The sequence below is a fragment of the Planococcus citri genome, chromosome 5 (assembly GCF_950023065.1).
Source record: "Planococcus citri chromosome 5, ihPlaCitr1.1, whole genome shotgun sequence".
Classification (NCBI taxonomy): Eukaryota; Metazoa; Arthropoda; class Insecta; order Hemiptera; family Pseudococcidae; genus Planococcus; species Planococcus citri.
In genome coordinates this window covers 47,943,217-47,962,194 of record NC_088681.1, presented here as the reverse complement: position 1 = coordinate 47,962,194, position 18,978 = coordinate 47,943,217, and the positions used below count along the sequence as shown (strand labels likewise).

At 34.3% G+C, this 18,978-nt stretch overlaps 2 protein-coding genes across 6 annotated transcripts in view; one reads left to right on the top strand and one right to left on the bottom strand.

Moving 5' to 3' along the window:
- Adcy2 (adenylate cyclase type 2 Ac76E) overlaps nt 1-18,978 on the top strand; it is a 605,017-nt gene that overhangs the window by 183,908 nt on the left and 402,131 nt on the right. The window lies entirely within an intron of this gene.
- Nucleotides 1,413-5,369, bottom strand: LOC135849020 (annexin B9-like). Its single transcript, XM_065369150.1, has 8 exons — nt 5,264-5,369; nt 4,969-5,172; nt 4,646-4,868; nt 4,100-4,185; nt 3,938-4,022; nt 3,569-3,733; nt 1,856-2,046; nt 1,413-1,797 (listed from the first exon to the last, which is right to left on the bottom strand). Exons 1-8 carry the CDS (start codon nt 5,318-5,320, stop codon nt 1,708-1,710), a joined length of 1,101 nt encoding a protein of 366 aa, XP_065225222.1. The 5' UTR covers nt 5,321-5,369; the 3' UTR covers nt 1,413-1,707.

Below are 18,978 nucleotides of genomic sequence, written 5' to 3'. Positions count from 1 at the left end.
ACTTCAATTTTCCAACCCGAAAACCTAGAGAACCTCCAAAGGGTTAAAATGATCTTAAATAGTTTTTTGAATTATGACGAATATTCAAGAGCCTTTCTCCTCGTTTTGATCGAATTCGTGCTTTTCTTTTCTAAAATGATTAGAAAATTACTGCTTCAATCTCAAAAACGTCGAGGACTCTAGCAAAATCGACTTCTCGCATAAAAAATAACGCAGAAACTTTTTGCTTCGTTTACTGTTTAAAGTTAAGACATGCCCAGGGCAACAAAATCAACTTCTGACATCAAAAATAATAATATTGTTTTGTTAGTTATTTATTTTTTGATTTTGTTTAAATTTTGGGTAGCGTTTATCGCCATTTCGTTGGATGTTTGAAATTGCTTTGAAATTGAAAAATGTCACATAAATGCAAGGTTGAGAAGCAAAGTTCTCTGAATGACTGGAAAAAGTTGAAAAAATTTGTGGAGGAGGGAGGGGGTTAAAGTTTTCTGGAAATGTTTCTTAAATGACAGTCACTTACAAATTTCCGTTATATACTCTGAATTTGTATTTTTGAAGTGTGGGTATGGGAGTAGGAGGAGGAGGAGGGAGTGTTGTAATAGAGTTACTATTTACAATGATGAATTTTATTTTGAAAAAATTACAATTTGAGAAATTGTCATAGGTACCTAATATTAATTTTTTTAAATTGTGTAAATTCTCAAAAATTCGCCAGAAATCCGAAAATGAATCGAGATTTTAGCATTAGGAGGAAAATGAGAGTCGATATCGAATGAAATTTTTTGCTCCTATAGGCTGTGTGATTTTTAAGTTATTTGACGAGAATTTTCTCAAGTACATACTCGTATTTATTTCTTACAACTTCACAATATTGATGGATGCTATTATAATGCTGAGATTAGATTTTCACGCTCTCAATCAGCTCCATCTAATACTGTCAAGATAAACGTGAAAAACCTGCTGTCGAATTATTATTATTGGAATTTTTTTTTTTAGCAGTATCTTATGCATTTTCTTTCAACGGACGCTTCCCAGCATAGAAGCTGAACCCAAGCACCATAAGATACGATATATTGCCGACATGCACCCACATAATACATATTATAAGTGTAATATATAACAATAATGTCAACAATTACATCTCATCGCATGACACAGATTAATCCATCAAATGTGGTAAAATTACCGGAACGCGATGTGCGAATTTATCAATGTATTTTATACGTAAATTTACACCAATCCATCATCAAAGTAGCACCCTGTACTGTACGTGGTCCGATGTTGAGAAAATTTTTCCTAGCCAGGCATTTTTATAAGATTGTCACATTATGAAATAACTCGGCAAGTATCACGTTTTCGTTTTATTGTCGGTTCCATTGTATGCGTTCTATCATCATCAAGGTCCCCATATTAAAAGACGTTTGACCGGGTAAGTTTTAATATTTCGTTGTGATTTGAACGATTGCGTTGATTGGTGAGTTGGTTGGTTGATTGATGAATGGAAGGATGAGAAAATGGTTTTTGGTGAAAGAGTGATGTTCATAATTTGAAAAAATTGATACGATACGAAAGTGATGTATACATATATTTCGACGAATTAAAAAAAAACATGCGCATTTATTGATTGGAAAATTTTGAAATTTGATACACGTTGACCAATATTTGATGCAGGGTTTTCCGCAAAGTCGTCAATATAATGTTACATATTTAAGGTTTACCGCAAAGGTATCGAATACATTCCACATATCGATCTTCTGGATCAAAATCCCAATACCAGAACCTGTCGAAAAATATATCCTGAAGAAAAATCGTCAATATGGTCTATAAAATATGCAAATATTTTGTATTTATTCACATGTAGATTTTTCGTAAAGGTATGCCCGTATTTATCGTGGTATTCTTTGAAAATGCTGCTCAAATCTCGTTCACATCTGGTCAAAACGATTCGATTTATTTTTGTAGATTTGATTATCAATGAAGTTGGCGAATCAACAGTATCGCGTAGCATTTCAGCGTAATATCTAGCGGTGTGTTCGATGTATCGTGCTGTAGGTTGAAAATACAATATTATTATGTAGATTTTAAATCTTTAAAAATGATTCGTAATTTGAAAATGGGTATGATTTATCGTTACGACAAAAAAGGGGGAATGCACGACAAAAATGAGGGGGTTAAGCGACAGAAAAAATAAATACCACGACCCACAAAAAACACGACAAAAAAATTACTTCAACGACAGGCATTTTATATTGCACGGTAAAAAAATGCATTCAACGACAAATAATTATTTTACACGACAACTGGATAAGCGAAATTCACGACTCAATAGTATCTAGGAACGACTAATACGGCAATTTATATAATTAAAAAGAGACTACACAGACTACACATTTGCAAATTGATGAAAAAAAAAGTTTCATTGCAACAATAGTGCCCTTTTGGATTTTGCTGGCCTCCCACGCTTGCGTTTTTGGCCAGAGGAATTGGATTTCGCCTCGGGAGGGGGGGGTCCCGAATCTATTTCTGACAACTTTGCATTCCAAGAACATGTTTACATGTTGTTCTTTTCATAAAATAAGGCCATGAGCAAGTTGATAATTTCAAATTGTTCGATGCAATGCTGATTTTCCAAATTCCATGTATGAGTTTGAGGAATTTGTCAAAAGTTTTCCAATGTTTGTCTGCAGATTTGAAGGTTTTGATCAATTTGGGAGTAATTGAGTGTTTGGCTGTGCTGGAGATGGTGAAAAAAAGGAAGCAGCGCTGGAATCGCCTGGAATTTGAATCACTTTTTTGTTTTGAGCAGCCCATTGATACCCAGAGATCCACTCCTTTAAAGACACATCTGGAGAAGGGGCAAAATGTAGACAGTTTTGAATTACAACTTCATCATATTCCATTGACCAATTAAGTATGTGCAGTTCAAACACTATACCCAAGGACAGATGTAGTTGTCGCTGAAAATCATACTTAGTCGTTCTAACGCTCATATCTGTCGGGAGAAGTAGTCGTGATTCATAAACAAAAATAGTCGTGATGACTACCTGTTTAGTCGTTTAAAAGCTTCTGTTTTTAGCACCTAATTTGTCGTTAATACCCCTCTTATTGTCGTAAGACTTGCCTGTCGTTTAAACCACCTTTTTTGTCGTTTGATTAAATATTTCCCTTTGAAAATTGCATAAAATGAGCAAATGTTTAAGAAGTAATTATGATGGGATTATTATTTATTCCTGAATAATTCAAGAAAGATTCCAACGTGAAAATTTCGATGAATATTTTCCCGGAATTTATGAAAGGCAAACTTTAATTCTATGATAGTTGGAGTGGCCAGGAGGGCAGGGTGAGACATGAAGATCTCAATGTAGTTTCGAATTTTCTGGTCAATGATCTTTGGACCTCCCAGATGAGAACTCAAAATTCACCCAATATAGAGCTATGAGACTCATGATTTACGTTTTTAGAACTCTAAAAGTATTACGTTAGGATCTCTAGACTGAGCAAATGATTCATTTTTGATCGACTGTTTTGTAAGCTAGTAAGTCCATTGTGGGATTATAATATTACGTACCTAAAACATTGTAAGCTCTTATCTGTCTTTCTTCTTTGAATACATCTTCAACTGCTTTATCAATGCCTTTCTTATCGTGACGATACTTAATAAAAATCTGTTGAAGATCTGGTTCGGAAGTATTATCAAGTAACTCTTTCAGTTTCTTCTTAAAACCGTCCCAGTCTAGAAAATGAATAATTGTACAAACTTAAAAATTCTGTTCAGCATTCCCTCAAGATACCAGGTGAGGGGTCAGTGTATAACTCAGTTCATCATAATTTCTGTGTCGCTGCTTAAGGTGTACAATGTGTACATTGATCACAACTGGTCTTTAATGGTAAGGTTGCAATTTGAACTCTCAAAGGTACATTGAAAATTCGGGCCAACCTTTTTTGTGATGAAGATCTCGTAAGATTTGAGTTTCCTTGTCAATATCTTCTGGGCAGAGTTTCTTCTCTTGACTTAGTCCTTTCTGTGTAGGCGAATGGAAATGCTTATTGTTTCATACGAATGAAGTAGACATTTAATATTCATTATTCACCAACTCACCCAGCAATACTTTAACATTACGTTCTGATATTCCTCGTCGTCTTTTTTAAATGTGGCCAGATGATCCTCAACAGTTGTTTGATAATCTGAATTTAGTTGCATCAGAAGAAAAAAATTTCGAAAATTATTCGTTAGATTTAATGATGTTGATTTCCTCTTAAAATCTAAAAAAATAGTCCGAGAGCCCTTCAAAGTTGGAAAAGTCAACTAAAAAATGAATGAAAAATCGATTTTTAATAAAAATTCCTTTGAATAGATATCTTCTTCTCCAAAAAAAAAAACTCTCCGGTTCTCCGAGCAATGTTGGCTATCCCTTTTGTAAAGCACCTAAAATTGAAAAAAAAAATAAACGATGTTCATTGCAGCCCATGGCCACCATTCGGATCCCTACTTTTTCAGAATTAAAAAAAAATACATATATATGACCTCCCCTAGTGTAGATTGAAGTTTCTGTGACTGTTGCCATTAAAAATGGCAGGATGGGAAAATTTCAAGTGATTATGTTTTTCAAAATTATTGACGTTTGAATGTGCAATTTTCACTTACTCGCTTGATAGTATTTATTTATAAGATCCTTCGTCTTTTTATCGTTTCCACACACAGCTTCTTCTATGGCTCCTACCTCGCCATCCTTTGATTCGATGGCATGATGGATTGTTTGGGCATATATACCTTCTGGAGGCGTTAACGAAATATTATACAAATCATCTAAGCTCTCCGTAGATATATCCTTTAAAGCACTATGAAATGGGCAGTATTCGAACGGTTTCTAAAAACAGAATTCATCACATGTGTATCAAAACATCTACTCACGAGGTATGCGCATTTTGTAGTAACTATGTTGGAAGAATTGTTTGAAAGGTCCTTACATTTGTGTCACCATTGGGGCAGTATTTTTGGTCGTAATATACCTGAATTTCATGACGTTGTTGGTATGTTCTATGGAAAAATAACCTGGCGATTTTACTTCGATTTATTATCTTGCTCTTTAACTCGTTTCTTAGAATTTCACCGTCATCGCTGGCTGAGAAAGGTTTGGCTGGTTTCAGCGTCGGATCATCGATCGTTTCACACTTTTAGGAAGTTCAAACAAAATTTTAAATACAAGTAGTATTCAAATCATCTCCTTTGGATTAATGTGCTGAAGATTACATAAGTGGGTACCTGAATCCTTAAAATTTGTGGAAAGAATATCGTCACTGTTAGCAGTGAAATTTGCATGTTTGTGGCATGAATTACAAAAACACTATATTACATCAATTGGTTAACATTTTCAATGTTGAAAAATTTTTCGACATTGTGCTCTACCAACTCTAGATTAGTCAAACATTGGGTATGTAGAATCACTTGAATAAATTTACACCTGTTTATTACGTCATCGTGCAATTTGTTTGATTCATTTGTAGTACAATACCAATGATAATCCAATGCTGCAAGTCTGCTCAATGAATAACACTAATCATCTAACGATACGTAATGGAATAATTCAATTTTTCATACCCAAAGGCAGTTTTATTGTATTTGTATCGTTTGATGTAATGATAGTATAAGTATAGCTATTCGCTACCTTTCCCTCTGGAATGCTTTTAGGAAATCATTAATTTCAACTTTACACTTTTTCCAACTTTACTGAACAAATCCATCAGTCAGCACAATGATGCAATGTTTTTCTTATAATTTTGCAAAAAGCTGGAAGATTTTCGTAAGCCTCCTTTACTGCTGTCTGATTTCGGGAACGAGTCCATCATTATCAATTCTTTGCTCTTTGGCAGGCATTTGATTTTGGTGTTTCGCTGGCTACTTTGAACCAGTTGAATTTTTCAGCTTTATATGTATTTTTGGGTAATTCTCAAAAAAAAGGTCAATTTTGATGTGCATAATTTTGAAAAACGAAAATAATTTTTTTGAAAAATTTCAAGTGGGAATCATTTGTATAGGTGTCCCAGATCCCTTTTCTAGTGTTAGCCTCAATTCAATCCCCCCACTGTGGGCCCTGGCCCCCCTAAAACGGTGATAATTAGGATTCGACCCTCATCGATGTGTAATATGTCGATTGATATGTTTTCGAGGTCGTAGAATTCGAATCTGGAGTTACCTTTTTTTGTAGAGGTGAAGGGGGAGGCGTGGGGAGGGAGAAAATGTCGAATTTTGCTTATATTATCGTGTTTATGCCGATTAATGTTTTTGAGGCCGCAGAGTTCGAATCTGGACTTATTTTTTTGGTAGGGGTAGAGGTGAGGCGTGGGGAGGGAGAAAATGTCAAATTTTGCTTGTATTATCGTGTAATATGTCGACAGAGCGCGATAAAAGTACAGCTGTCTGAAATTTGGCCAAGTCGAAGGACAAATGAACACTGCACAAGCCGAAGGACAATCTCAACATTTTTTCGTTTCTAGCCTTACCTTACTGGACATTATTTGATTTTAAACACGTAATAAATGTTTACTTATCATGTAGAATAACTTCCCTTTCTCAATTATCGTTTTTGGCGGGTTCATTAGGGTAAATAAAAACGCAAGCCGAAGGACACAGATTTTGCGAAATATCAAAACTTCACAGATAAGTACGATCAGAACGAGCTGTAATGTAGTTTTTTAAAAAAACGGTGCGGGGTAATATTTCTATGAGAACAGTGAACCAGTGCATGAGTGCAGCCATTCACCAGAAAAAAAATGTTGGATTGGGAAGCTACCAAAAATAATTGAAAATTGCTCTAAAATTTGCGCAAAAAGTGTGTGACAGTTTTCAAATGTGAAATGTGAGCTTCCTATGGACTTATTGCAATTGCAATTTGCACAATAATGGACCTTCGTGTTCTATGATAATGAGAATGGGTCAATTTTTCCAAAAAAAATGAAGTTCATGACACTTAAAAACATTCATTTTCAAAAACATGGCGTGTGACAGCCAAGTCGAAGGACATTTGGGGTATAAAATCAAATGTACACCTATGAAAGGAGGGGCTAAAAATCTCCATACCACATGTGAAATAAAAAAAATTCATGCTAAAACCTTTGAGAAATTTGCCATGTACACGATTTTTACCTTTTTTTGAGAATTACCCTTTTATCAGATCCGTCGAGAGCCAATGCGGATCTGTGGCCAGTATAATTTGGGCAGATTTCTGGTGACGAAACTATAGAGGTTTTTTGAGATGGGTAGAGGGAGAAATTAATTGATGAATGGAGAAAAAGGTTTGGTGAAAGATGGATGTACATAATTTGAAACAATTGATTCAAAAGTGATGTATACTCGTATATTTTGATGAATTAAAAAAATATGCACATTGATTGATTAATATCAAAGAAGTACGGAATATTTGGAAATTTGATAAACGTTGACCAATATGTGATGCAGGGTTTCCCACAAAGTCGCCAATAAAATGCTTCATATTTAAGGTTTGCCGCAAAGGAATCGAATACATTCCACATATTGACGTTCCGGAAGTAAGCTAAAAGAAATTAACCTGTTGACAAATATATCCTAATGAAGAATCGTCAATATAGCTCATGAAATCTGTAAATATTTTTGTATTTATTCACTCCTAAATCTTCTGTAAAGGTATCGTGGTGATGATCCTTGTAATCCTGAAAAATGCTGCCCAAATCTCGTTCACATCTTGCCAAAACGATTCGATTTATTTTTTTAGATTTGATTATCAATGAAACTGCAGAATCCACTGTATCGCGCAGCTGTTTAGCGTAATATCTAGCGGTGTTTTCGATGCATCGTGCTGTATACGTTGAAAATACAATTATTATGTAGATTTTGAATCTTAAAAAATTATTCCTACAAATTATTTGAGAAGTCTTTCTCTACTTCTTTTTTATGTATTATTTTTTGGTTATTTGAGGGAGGAGGTGTTGCAGAAAAGGAGCGAATGTTGAGGAAATAATAATGATAGAGTTATTATTCCTAAAGTCATTCAAGGAAGTTTCGTGCATGAAAATTTCAATGAATATTTTTTCGGAATTTGTGAAAAATAATGACAAACAAAGCTTAATCCATGACAACGGTGGACCGGGGGGGGGGGGGTGTGGCATGTAGATCTGAATGTGGTTTGGAATTCCCTGGTAAATGATCGTTGGGTTCTCAAAACTCAAAATTCACCCAATATAGCGCTATGAGAGTAATGATTTACATTTTTGGAACTTTTTGAAAATTATCTGAGGTTCTCAACTGAGCAAATGGTTCATTTTTGATCGACTGTCGTGTAAGTTAAATTCATTGTACATATAATAAAATGGGGAAATATTTTTTGCACGACGAAAAAGGGCGTCATCGCGACGAGCATTTTTTCGTTCATAAAAGATGAATGAACGACGAAAAATGATGAAGTTCCACGCCAGAAAACGCCCGACAATAAAGTATTTATGAACGACTACGATTTAATAACGAGATAAGCAGTATTCACGACAAAATAATTTCATACACAACAGAACATTATCAGTTCAATTACAATTATACTTTGTACAAATTTTGACAAATGATCAACTGAGGGTTTCTTTCAAAACAATTTGAGTGAAATTGTAACTCAGTAGAAGAGAACCAAATTGGCCAAAGCGAAGCGAGTGCTAAAGCTTGGGGGAAAAATGAGAATTTTGAGTATAGATCGGCGATTTTGTCGGTAAATGAACAATAATTAAATACATGACTGTAAAAAATTTGAATTTTTGAAAACAGAAACTAAAATATTGTTGGAATTTTTGTATTTTTTCTTTTTTCAACTTTCTTGAATTTCTCACAATTTCCCAAGTTTTTCCTGCTTTCGCGAAACCGAAGGGGGGCAAACTGTCTCCCCTTGGCCCCCTTTCGGTCCGTCCCTGAGGTCAAAAGAGGAAGAGGGGTCCGCCCATCAAAGTCCACAAAACATTACTTCTATAAACAGCTTTTTTTTACGTACCTACTTCGTTTTTTTGGTATCATTTTAATATTTTTTAAACGTTTATTTCTGTCGGTGAAATGCCTGTTTTTGATGGAAAAATTTTGTCGTGCATTGCCTTATATAGGAGTTGAAAGTAATAAAATATCGTGAATTTTTTAATTCGTAGTTTGATACATTATTTTGTCGTTGGAGTACCTTTTATGTCGGGGTAAGCTCTTTATTGTCGGGAATTTCCCATTTAGTCGTGGTTAAGATTTTTCTGGCGTGAAAGTGCCTATGCTTGTCGTGCTGACGCCCTTTTTTGTCGTGGTATTAAATCACACCCTAATAAAATTAATTATTGTAACGAAACGGAATTATATTTCGTACCTAAAATGTTGTAAGCTCTTTTCTGTCTATCTTCCTCGAATACATCTTCAACTGCTTTATCAATGCCTTTCTTATCGTCACGATACTTTATGAAAACCTGTTGAAGGTCTGGTTCGGAAGTACAGTCAAGCAACTCTTTCAGTTTCTTCTTGAAACCTTCCCTGTCTAGAAAATTAATTGTACGTGTGAAGTAAAAAATTCCGTTTAGTACCTATTGAGAATGAGGAACAACCTTTTTTATGATGAAGATCTCGTAGAGTTTGACTTTCCGTGTCAATATCTTCTGGGCTGAGTTTCTTTTCTTGATTTAGTCCTTTCTGTAGAAGAATAAAAATGCTTTTTGTTCGTACATAAGTATTATGAATCAAGTAGACATGGAATATTCATTATTCTTTAACTCACCCAGCAGTACTTCAACATTACATTCTGATATTCCTGGTCATCTTTTTTGAATGTGGCCAGGTGATCCTCAACAGTTGTTCCATAATCTGAATTTAGTCGCATTAGAAGAAAAAATTAGTGAAAAATATTCGTTAGGTTTAATAATGTTATGTTAATTTACTCCTAAATCTAAAAAAAAAAAAAAAATGGTCCGAGAGCCCTTCAAAGGTGAAAAAATCACCCAAAAAAGATGTAAAAAATCGATTTTTATTATGAATTCCTTCAAATACATATGTAAATAGCGTCATTTCCAGAAACTCCCTCCGGTTCTCCAAGAAAATTTGGTCCCTTTTTGCAAAGCATCAAAAATTGAAAAAAAAAACAACAAAAAATATTTAGATACATTAATGAAAAAATTGTTTTCACGCGTGGGGGGGGGGGGCTAACACCATTCAATTTTCAACGGGAGTTTTGAAATTTTCTTGGATTTTTTTCTATAAAAACCAATGAGCCATCTTCTGGAAATGGGAAAAAATCTAATTTTCATCTGGGTCTAAACAGTGGCGTAGTGAAATTTCAGATTGATTCTGTTTTACTAGATCTTCAATCTTATAATAGTATGCATGAGCTGGGATTCGTGTTTTCAAAATTTTTAAGAATGTGTTATTTTGTGTACCTCCTTCATTTCTTAAAACTATTACCTAGGTATTTGTGTTGAAAATGAGTCAAAGGTCACCTCAAGCTGTCAAGAAAATGATAAATGCTAACAAAATTTCAATGGTTAAGAAGAACAGCTTTCCGATGAATGTAGTTTTTTTGTCAATTTTTTGACTCTTTTAGGATTTCAATTTTTTTTAAATTGAAAAATACGTGTTTAAAAAACTACAAATTTTTTTAACGATGAACTTGCGAATTCTAAAAATATCTACTGACATTGAAAATGACAGGACGGAAAAATTGCAGGTGACAATTATTATTGAAGTTTGAATTTGCTATTTTTCACTCACTCGCTTGGTAGTATTTATTTATGAGATCCTTCGTCTTTTTATCGTTTCCACACACAGCTTCTTCTATGGCTCCTACCTCGCCATCCTTCGATTCGATGGCGTAATGGATCGTTTGGGCATATATTTTATTTTTTTATTTTTATTTTATTTTATTTTACAATTTAGGTCTCTCCAACAGCTAGAGCCAATTACAGGAGAGACCATTTATAATTATAGAGATAAGACTAAGATTTACTCCAGAGAAACAAGTTTGAGAAATACAAACATACAAAAGCAAGCAAAAAGGAGAAAAAAAAACAAACAAAAACAAAAAAGTAATATCTATAAAAGTAGTTCTTCCTATCTAAAAGAGAATGTAAGGAGTATGCAAAAAAGTATAACACCAAACAGAAGAAATACTTATTAAAAAAAGAAAAGAAAAAAAACATAGAGAACTAAAAAGAATAAGATACAGAATATGAAATGGTTCACAAACAGCTCCCACTGCACCCCCACTCCTACTCCCATGCCACCCCCACCACACGCTTGAAAGCAGACCTACCCATACTAAAAATATCAGCATCTGCACACCTACAGAGGAAATTGTCAGAGATACCCATGACGTTGTTCATAGGAGATACCTTCATCCTAAATGTGTTGTAATTGTTTAAGGAGAATATTTTTTTCTGCCTGGAGTGGATTTTTGGGGCCCAGAAATTGATTTTTCCCAAAAGGTTACTGTCATTTATGTTGCAGTGGATAAGGTCATACAGAAACATTAATGCAATTGTTTCTCTTCTTTTTTCTAATGGATCCACTTCAAACCCTTCCAAAAGTTCTTTTTGTGATAAGTCATAAGGATAATATTCAAAAGTCCTCAAATATAGGTACTTTAAAAATCTAGTTTGAATTTTTTCAAGCTCTTTTATAAATTTTCTAGTATGAGGGAACCAAACTAGTACACCAAACTCCAGAATTGACCTTATGAAGGAGAAGTATAGGACTTTAAGTGTACTTATTCTCTTGAAGTGCACAGAATTTCTGACAACAAAATAGGCCATCCTCCTTGCCTTTGCTACCACAATGTTAGTGTGATACTTGAAAGTAAGTCCCACATCAAGGTATATACCCAGGTCCCGAACAGTAGTTAAACGACAGAGTTCTTCCCCACAAACTGTGTACTTATACTCTAAGAGAGTTTTTTTCCGAGTAAATGTCATTGTTGCACATTTAGAAACATTAAGGGGCAGTTTGTTCTCATTACTCCATTTTATGAACATATCCAAATCTGCTTGAAGACCCTCACAATCCTTTATATCTTGGATTTTCTTGTATATCTTAGCATCATCAGCAAATAGCTCTATTTCAGAATTACTTATCACAGATGGAAGGTCATTTACGAATAAAAGAAAGAAAAGGGGACCCAAGTTGGAACCCTGGGGAACACCTGATGGACAGGAGTAAATACTAGATGCTTTATTTCTGTAAGAGACATATTGGGTTCTACCAATGAGATAAGACCAGAACAAATTACACAATTCACTGGAGAAACCAAGTCTGGCTAGTTTTTGGATCAGTACTCTATGGCTGACACTATCAAATGCCTTTTTAAAATCTGTATATACTGCATCTACTTGAGCACCACCATCTAGGGAGCTTAGACTATATTCGACAAAGTTCATCAAATTTGTGCTTTCTGGAGGCGTCAATGAAAGATCATACAAATCATCCAAGCTATCCGTAGATATATCTTTTAAAGCGCTATGAAATGGACAGTATTCGAACAGTTTCTAAAACGAGAATTCATTACAATGTGAAACCCTACTCGCGAGGTTTGTAAGAAGAATTGTTTAGAGGGTGCTCACTTTTGTGTCACCATTGGGGCAGTATTTCTGGTTGTAATATACCTCAATTTCATGACGCTGTTGGTATGTTCTATGGAAATATAACTTGGCGATTTTATCTCGATTTACTACCTTGCTCTTTAACTCGTTTCGTAGAGTTTCTCCGTCATCGCATGCTGAGAAAGGATTGGCAGGTTTTAGCGTCGGATCATCGATCGTCTCACACTGTGGGAAAGTTCAAACAAAATTTTAAATAGGTATCAGTACGTAAATCATCTCCTTTGGATTAATGTGCTGAAGATTACATAAGTGGGTACCTGAATTCTTAAAATTTGCGGAAAGAGTATCGTCAACGTTACCAGTAGAATTTGCATGTTTGTGGCATGAATTACAAAAAAAATTATTTTACATCGATTGGTTAACATTTTCAATGTTGTAAAATTTTTGACATTGTACTCTCCAACTCTAGATTATCCAAACATTGTAGGGTATGTGGAATCACTTGAATAAATTTACACTTGATTATTACGTCGCGCGTCATCGTGCAATTTGTTTGGTATATTTGCTGTAAGATACCAATGATAATCCAAAGCTGCGCATGTCTGCTCGATGAATAACACTAATCCTCTGATCATACGTAATCGAATAATTCAATTTTTCATGTTTAGGTATAGTTCGAGGGCAATTTTAATTTGTATTTGTATCATTTGATGTTATGACAGTATAGCTATACCTTTCCCTCTATTCAGGAAATCATTATTTCAAATTTCAACTTTTTTCAACCATACTGAAAAAATCCGTCGGTCCGTCGACAGCCAATGCGGGCCTGGGCCAATATAATTTGAGCCCATTTCTGGGGACGAAACTACCTACCTACCTACCTATATAGAGTTTTTTTGAGAGAGGGAAGAGGAGTGATTGATGAACGGAGGAGAAAATGATTTGGTGAAAGATGGATGTATGTACATAATTTGAAAAAAAAAAATTGATACGAAATTGATGCATAGATATATTTCGTCGAATTTAAAAAAGGATGCAGGTTGATTGGTGATCATCAGAGGAGTACGGAATATTTTGAGACACATTGACCAATATTATTGATGCAGGTTTTCCCTCGAAGTCATCCATAAAATGCTTCATATTTAAGGTTTGCCGCTTAGGTATCCAATACATTCCACATATCGATCTTCTGGAATCACGTACCAAATCACTAACCTGCAGATAAATATATCCTAAACATGAATCGTCAACATATAGTTCATGAAATCTGTAAATATTTTTGCATTCATTCACTTCTAAATTTTCTGGAAAGGTATCCTCGTAATTATCATAGTACTCCTTGAAAATGTTGCCTAAATCTCGTTCACATCTGGTCAAAATTATTCGATTTATTTTTTTAGATTTGACGAATGCCCATGGCGAATCCACTGTATCGAGTAGCATTTTAGCGTAATATCTAGCAGTGTTTTCGATGTATCGTACTGTTGAAAACACAATTATTATGTACTCGTACGAGTATGTATTTAGATTGTACCTAAATCTTGAAAAACTATTCCTACAAATTATTTGAGAAGTCTTTATCCTTCTTTATTGTGAATTATTTTTTGGTGATTTGAGGTAGGAGGTAGAAGAGAAGTTCTTCACCCAGATCGGAAGAGTCTCAATTTTAAAAACTTTCATGAAATGAGCAAATATTAGGGTAACCTAATGTTATTCGAGAAACATTCCAACATGAAAATTTCGATGAATATTTTTTCGGAATTTTGGAAGATTAATTACAGATGAACTTTCCTTATTCCATGCCAATTGTGGGGGGGGGGGGAGATCTGAATATAGTTTGGAATTCCCTGGTCACTGATCTTTGGACCTTCAAAACTCAAAATTCACCCAATATAGAGCTATGAGACTCATGATTCACATTTTTGGAACTCTTTGAAAATGTTTGGGGTTCTAGACTGAGCAAATAGTTCATTTTTGATCGACTGTTACGTAAGCTAAGCCCATTGTGTACTTAATGTAACGAAATGGGATTATAATATGAACCTAAAACGTTGTAAGCTCTTTTCTGTCTATCTTCTTCGAATACATCTTCAACTGCTTTACCAATGCCTTTTTTATCGTGACGATACTTTAAGAAAATCTGTTGAAGATCTGGTTCGGAAGTATTGTCAAGCAACTCTATCAATTTCTTCTTGAAACCGTCCCAGTCTGGAAAATGAATTGTACGTATAAAGTAAAAAATTCTGTTCAGTATTGAGTATGATGAGGGACAACCTTTTTCGTGATGAAGATTGCGCAGAATTTTGGTTTCCCTGACAATATTTCCCAAGCTGAGTTTCTTCTCTTGACTGAGGCCTTTCTGTAGACGCATAAAAATGCGTATTGTTTCTTACACGAATCAAGTTGATATTTAATATTCATTATTCATCAACTTACCCAGCAGTACTTCAACATTACGTTCTGATATTCCTGGTCTTCTTTTTTGAATGTTGCCAGGTGTTCTTCAACAGTTGTTCCATAATCTGAGTTTAGTCGCATCAAAATAAAATTGTTAGGTTTAATAATGTTGATTTTCTCTCGTTTTTTAATAAAAATTCTTCTCAATGAATAGCTTCAAATTGAAGAAAAAAAATGAATGAGAAAATTGTTTCATGTACTTATTTAATTTTTTTAAATTTTCTGGAAGGTAAACATTGTTTAAGACACCATGGGGGTGTTTTTTTTTTGGAAAAACATTTTAAGACAATTTTGTATTTTATTTTTAAAAGTTGTTTTCAGCTGTGGGGCCCTTCGTATGAAAGGAACAAAAATTACGTGGCGGATGTTGTTGGTGTTTTTTTTATGAAATGAAGGCGTTATGGTGAATGATTTTTCCTTGAAAATGAGATGATTTGGATTTCAGATGCATTATTTGAAACTTTTGTTCTAAGGGGAGCGGGGGGGGCTGGCATCAATCAATTTTCAACGGGAGACTTATAGAATTTTGACGAATATGGTTTTTTCTCAAGGTTTTGACTCTCTTAAGTATAGGATTTTAATATTTTATTAAATTGAAAAATAATCGTTTAAAAACAACATATTTTCAAGTGACAATGTTTTTCAAAATCATTGCCGTTTGAATTTGCAATTTTTCACTCACTTGCTCGATAGTATGTATTTATAAGATCCTTCGTCTCTTTATCATTGGCACACACAGCTTCTTCTAAGGCTCCTACCTCGCCATGCTCCGATTCGATGGCATGGTAGATCGTTTGGGCATATATACCTTCCGGAGGCGTCAACGAAATATCATACAAATCATCTAAGCTCTCCGTAGATATATGTTTTAAAGCGCTATGAAATGGGCAGTACTCAAACAGTTTCTTAAAATAGAAAAATTTCATCACAATGTTAAAACAAATCCGATCTAGTAGGTATGGAAAAAAAATTGTTTAGAGGGTGCTTGCCCATGTGTCACCATTGGGGCAGTATTTCTGGTCGTAATATACCTGAATTTCGCGACGTTGTTGGTATGTTCTATGGAAAAATAAGCTGGCGATTTTATCTCGATCTATTGCCATGCTCTTTAACTCGTCTCTTAGAATTTCTCCGTCATTGATGGCTGAGAAAGGTGTTGCAGGTTTTAGCGTCGGATTCTTGATCGTATCGCACTGTAGGAAAAGTTCAAACAAGATTTTGAATAGGTATATGTAAATCATTTCTTTTGGATCAATGAGGGTCCCAAACCGACCCAGTCCGCCACTGTAATTACCACATTGTTACGCCCAATTTGGGAAGGGGGGGGGGTAGTAGTTTGAAGTTGAAAAATGGTGCTAATCGCGTGAAAAAAGATGAGTACCTGAATCCTTAGAATCAGTGGAAAGAATATCGTCAACGTTACCAGTGAAATTTGCATGTTTGTGGCATGAATTACGGAAAAGTTATATTATGTACATCTATTGGTTAACATTTTCAATGTGGTGGAATTTTTAACCTTGTACTCTACCAACTGTAAATTAGCCAAACATATGTTGGGTATGTAGAACCACTTGAATAAATGTACATCTGTTTATTACGTCATCGTGCAATTTGTTTGATTCATTTGCAGTACGATACCGATAATAATCCAAAGCTGCATATCTGCTCGATGAATATCTAACATTAATCATCTATAAGTAATCGAATAATTCAATTTTTCATATTCAAGGGCAGTTTTAATTGTATTTGTATCATCAGATGTAATGACAGTGTACCTCGCTACCTTTCCCTCTTGAATTTTTCGACTATTTCCAACCCTATACTGAACAAATCCATCTGGCAGCACAATGATTTGATTTTTTTCTCTTCGGGAACGAGTCTATCATTACCAATTCATTGAAAATTTCCTAAATATGTACATAATATCCACGTAGGTGTAGGTATTATCAATTTTTGGCTCTTTGGCAGAATGTCTTTTTTTGTCGTTAAAATGCCCTTTTCTCGTCGTGAAAACGCCTTTTTCTGTCGTGCCGATAAATCACACCCATTTGATTTTGGTGTTTAGTGGGCTTTTTTATTGAATCAATTCAGTTTTTCACCTGATTTTGTAAGTTGACAAGAATTAGTTTCTACGCGTTCTAAAAAATTTTAAAATTCTGAAGAAGTTAAAAATCACACATTGAGGTTCCAGAATTATCGGAAGTGGTGAAATTTAGTCCGTAGGAGTTGATAGGTATCATTATTCGACACGATTTAATTTCCACGATTATTGCTGAATAAATTTATAGATATTTAAAAAAAAAAAATACATACAAATCAATCGACAAGTAGTCAATTTTGAATTTTTAAAATAATGTTCGCTAAAAAATCTGAAAAATTAATTTGAGAATCTGAAATTTTGTTTGTAGACATTTTAGACTATTTTCTTGTCAAAAATCGCGATACTTTTTAATCAGAAGTGAACAGTTCGAAAAATTCAATCGTTGTCAAAAGTTGAGAAATCAACATGGATTGTCCAAAATTTGGTTTTGAGATTTTTTCAAAGTCATGGTTCCATTGTTTTCACTTTTTGATTCAAGAAACGATCCATAAAAGTTTTGAAGATCAAAATTTTGATAATTTTGATTTGAAACATGGGTTTGTTTTTTTTTTCAATTTTTTAGCTTAGATATCCAAGTCAGCAAACCCAAACATGTGAAAATCTTTATTTTTGTATTCTTCTATTCTAAAGAAGTACAATAACGTGAAAATATTTTTGAACTTTGTAGTAGCGAGGTTTATTTTCACGGATTAGCACATAGATACCGGATACTCTGTACGTATGCATCCCACGGATTCTCGATCCATCTTCTGGCATTAAATGCATGCTGCAAATTAATTGTCAATACATTTATGTCTATTAAAATATTGAAAATGAAAAATATTTAATCACCTCTAAACGACTTGTGAAAGTTCTGTCGTGTTTATTGTGGAATTTTTTCATGATACACAGCAAGTCACGTTCGCACCGGGTCAGAATAATTCTGTTGATTTTATCTTCCTTGATACCATCACCCAATGCGTCTTCCAATTCGTCAGCATAGAATTCGCAAGTGTTTTCTATGTATTTCACTGTCAAATTTGAGTAGGTACGATTAGATGAAGAAAAATATAATTTTTCTGACAGACAAAAATAATACTTTGTACCTAACATTTTAAAAGCTCTTCTTTCTCTTTTGTTTTTAAATGCTTTGTTAACCGCATCACTGATGCCATAATCGCCTTGACGATATTTTTCGAATATCAATTTAAGATCCGGTTCGCAATATTTATCAAATAACTCTTTTAGTTTATTTTTGAAGTCTGATTTGTCTGTGAAATTGAAAAACGAGATGAAATAATCAAGTTTGAGAAATGTCTATTTTTTTATGGAGATATTACCTGGAAATTATTCTTACGTTTTTTTGGATTGATATCGTATAATGCTTGGGCTTCTTTGTCCGCATCTTGTGAAGAGATTGTTGTATTCTGGCACGTTCCTCGCTGTGTAATATTCGATAATTTTTTACATTGTTTTGATGATTATGCTTGAAAGTATTTTTACCCACTTACTTACCCAACAGTACTGTAGCATTACGTGTTGATAGTCCTGGTCGTCTGATCTAAACATTCCTAGGTGTTGTTCAACGGTTACTGAGTAATCTAGGATTTTTTTAAAAAAAAGTCAAAATTGGTGACGTAAGATGATTTTAGATTTTTTTTCAAGTTGAATGTTGATGGGCTAGGATTGGAGCAAAAGTTGAATTCAGATTTCAGAATTTGCATACTTGATTCGTAATATTCGTTGACACGATCCTTCATTTCTTTATCATTGGCGCACACGACCTCTTCTATGCCTCCCATTTCACTTTTATTTTCTGTTATGGTTTGGTGTATCAATTGAGCCAATGTACCTTCTGATGCCATTAACGATAATCC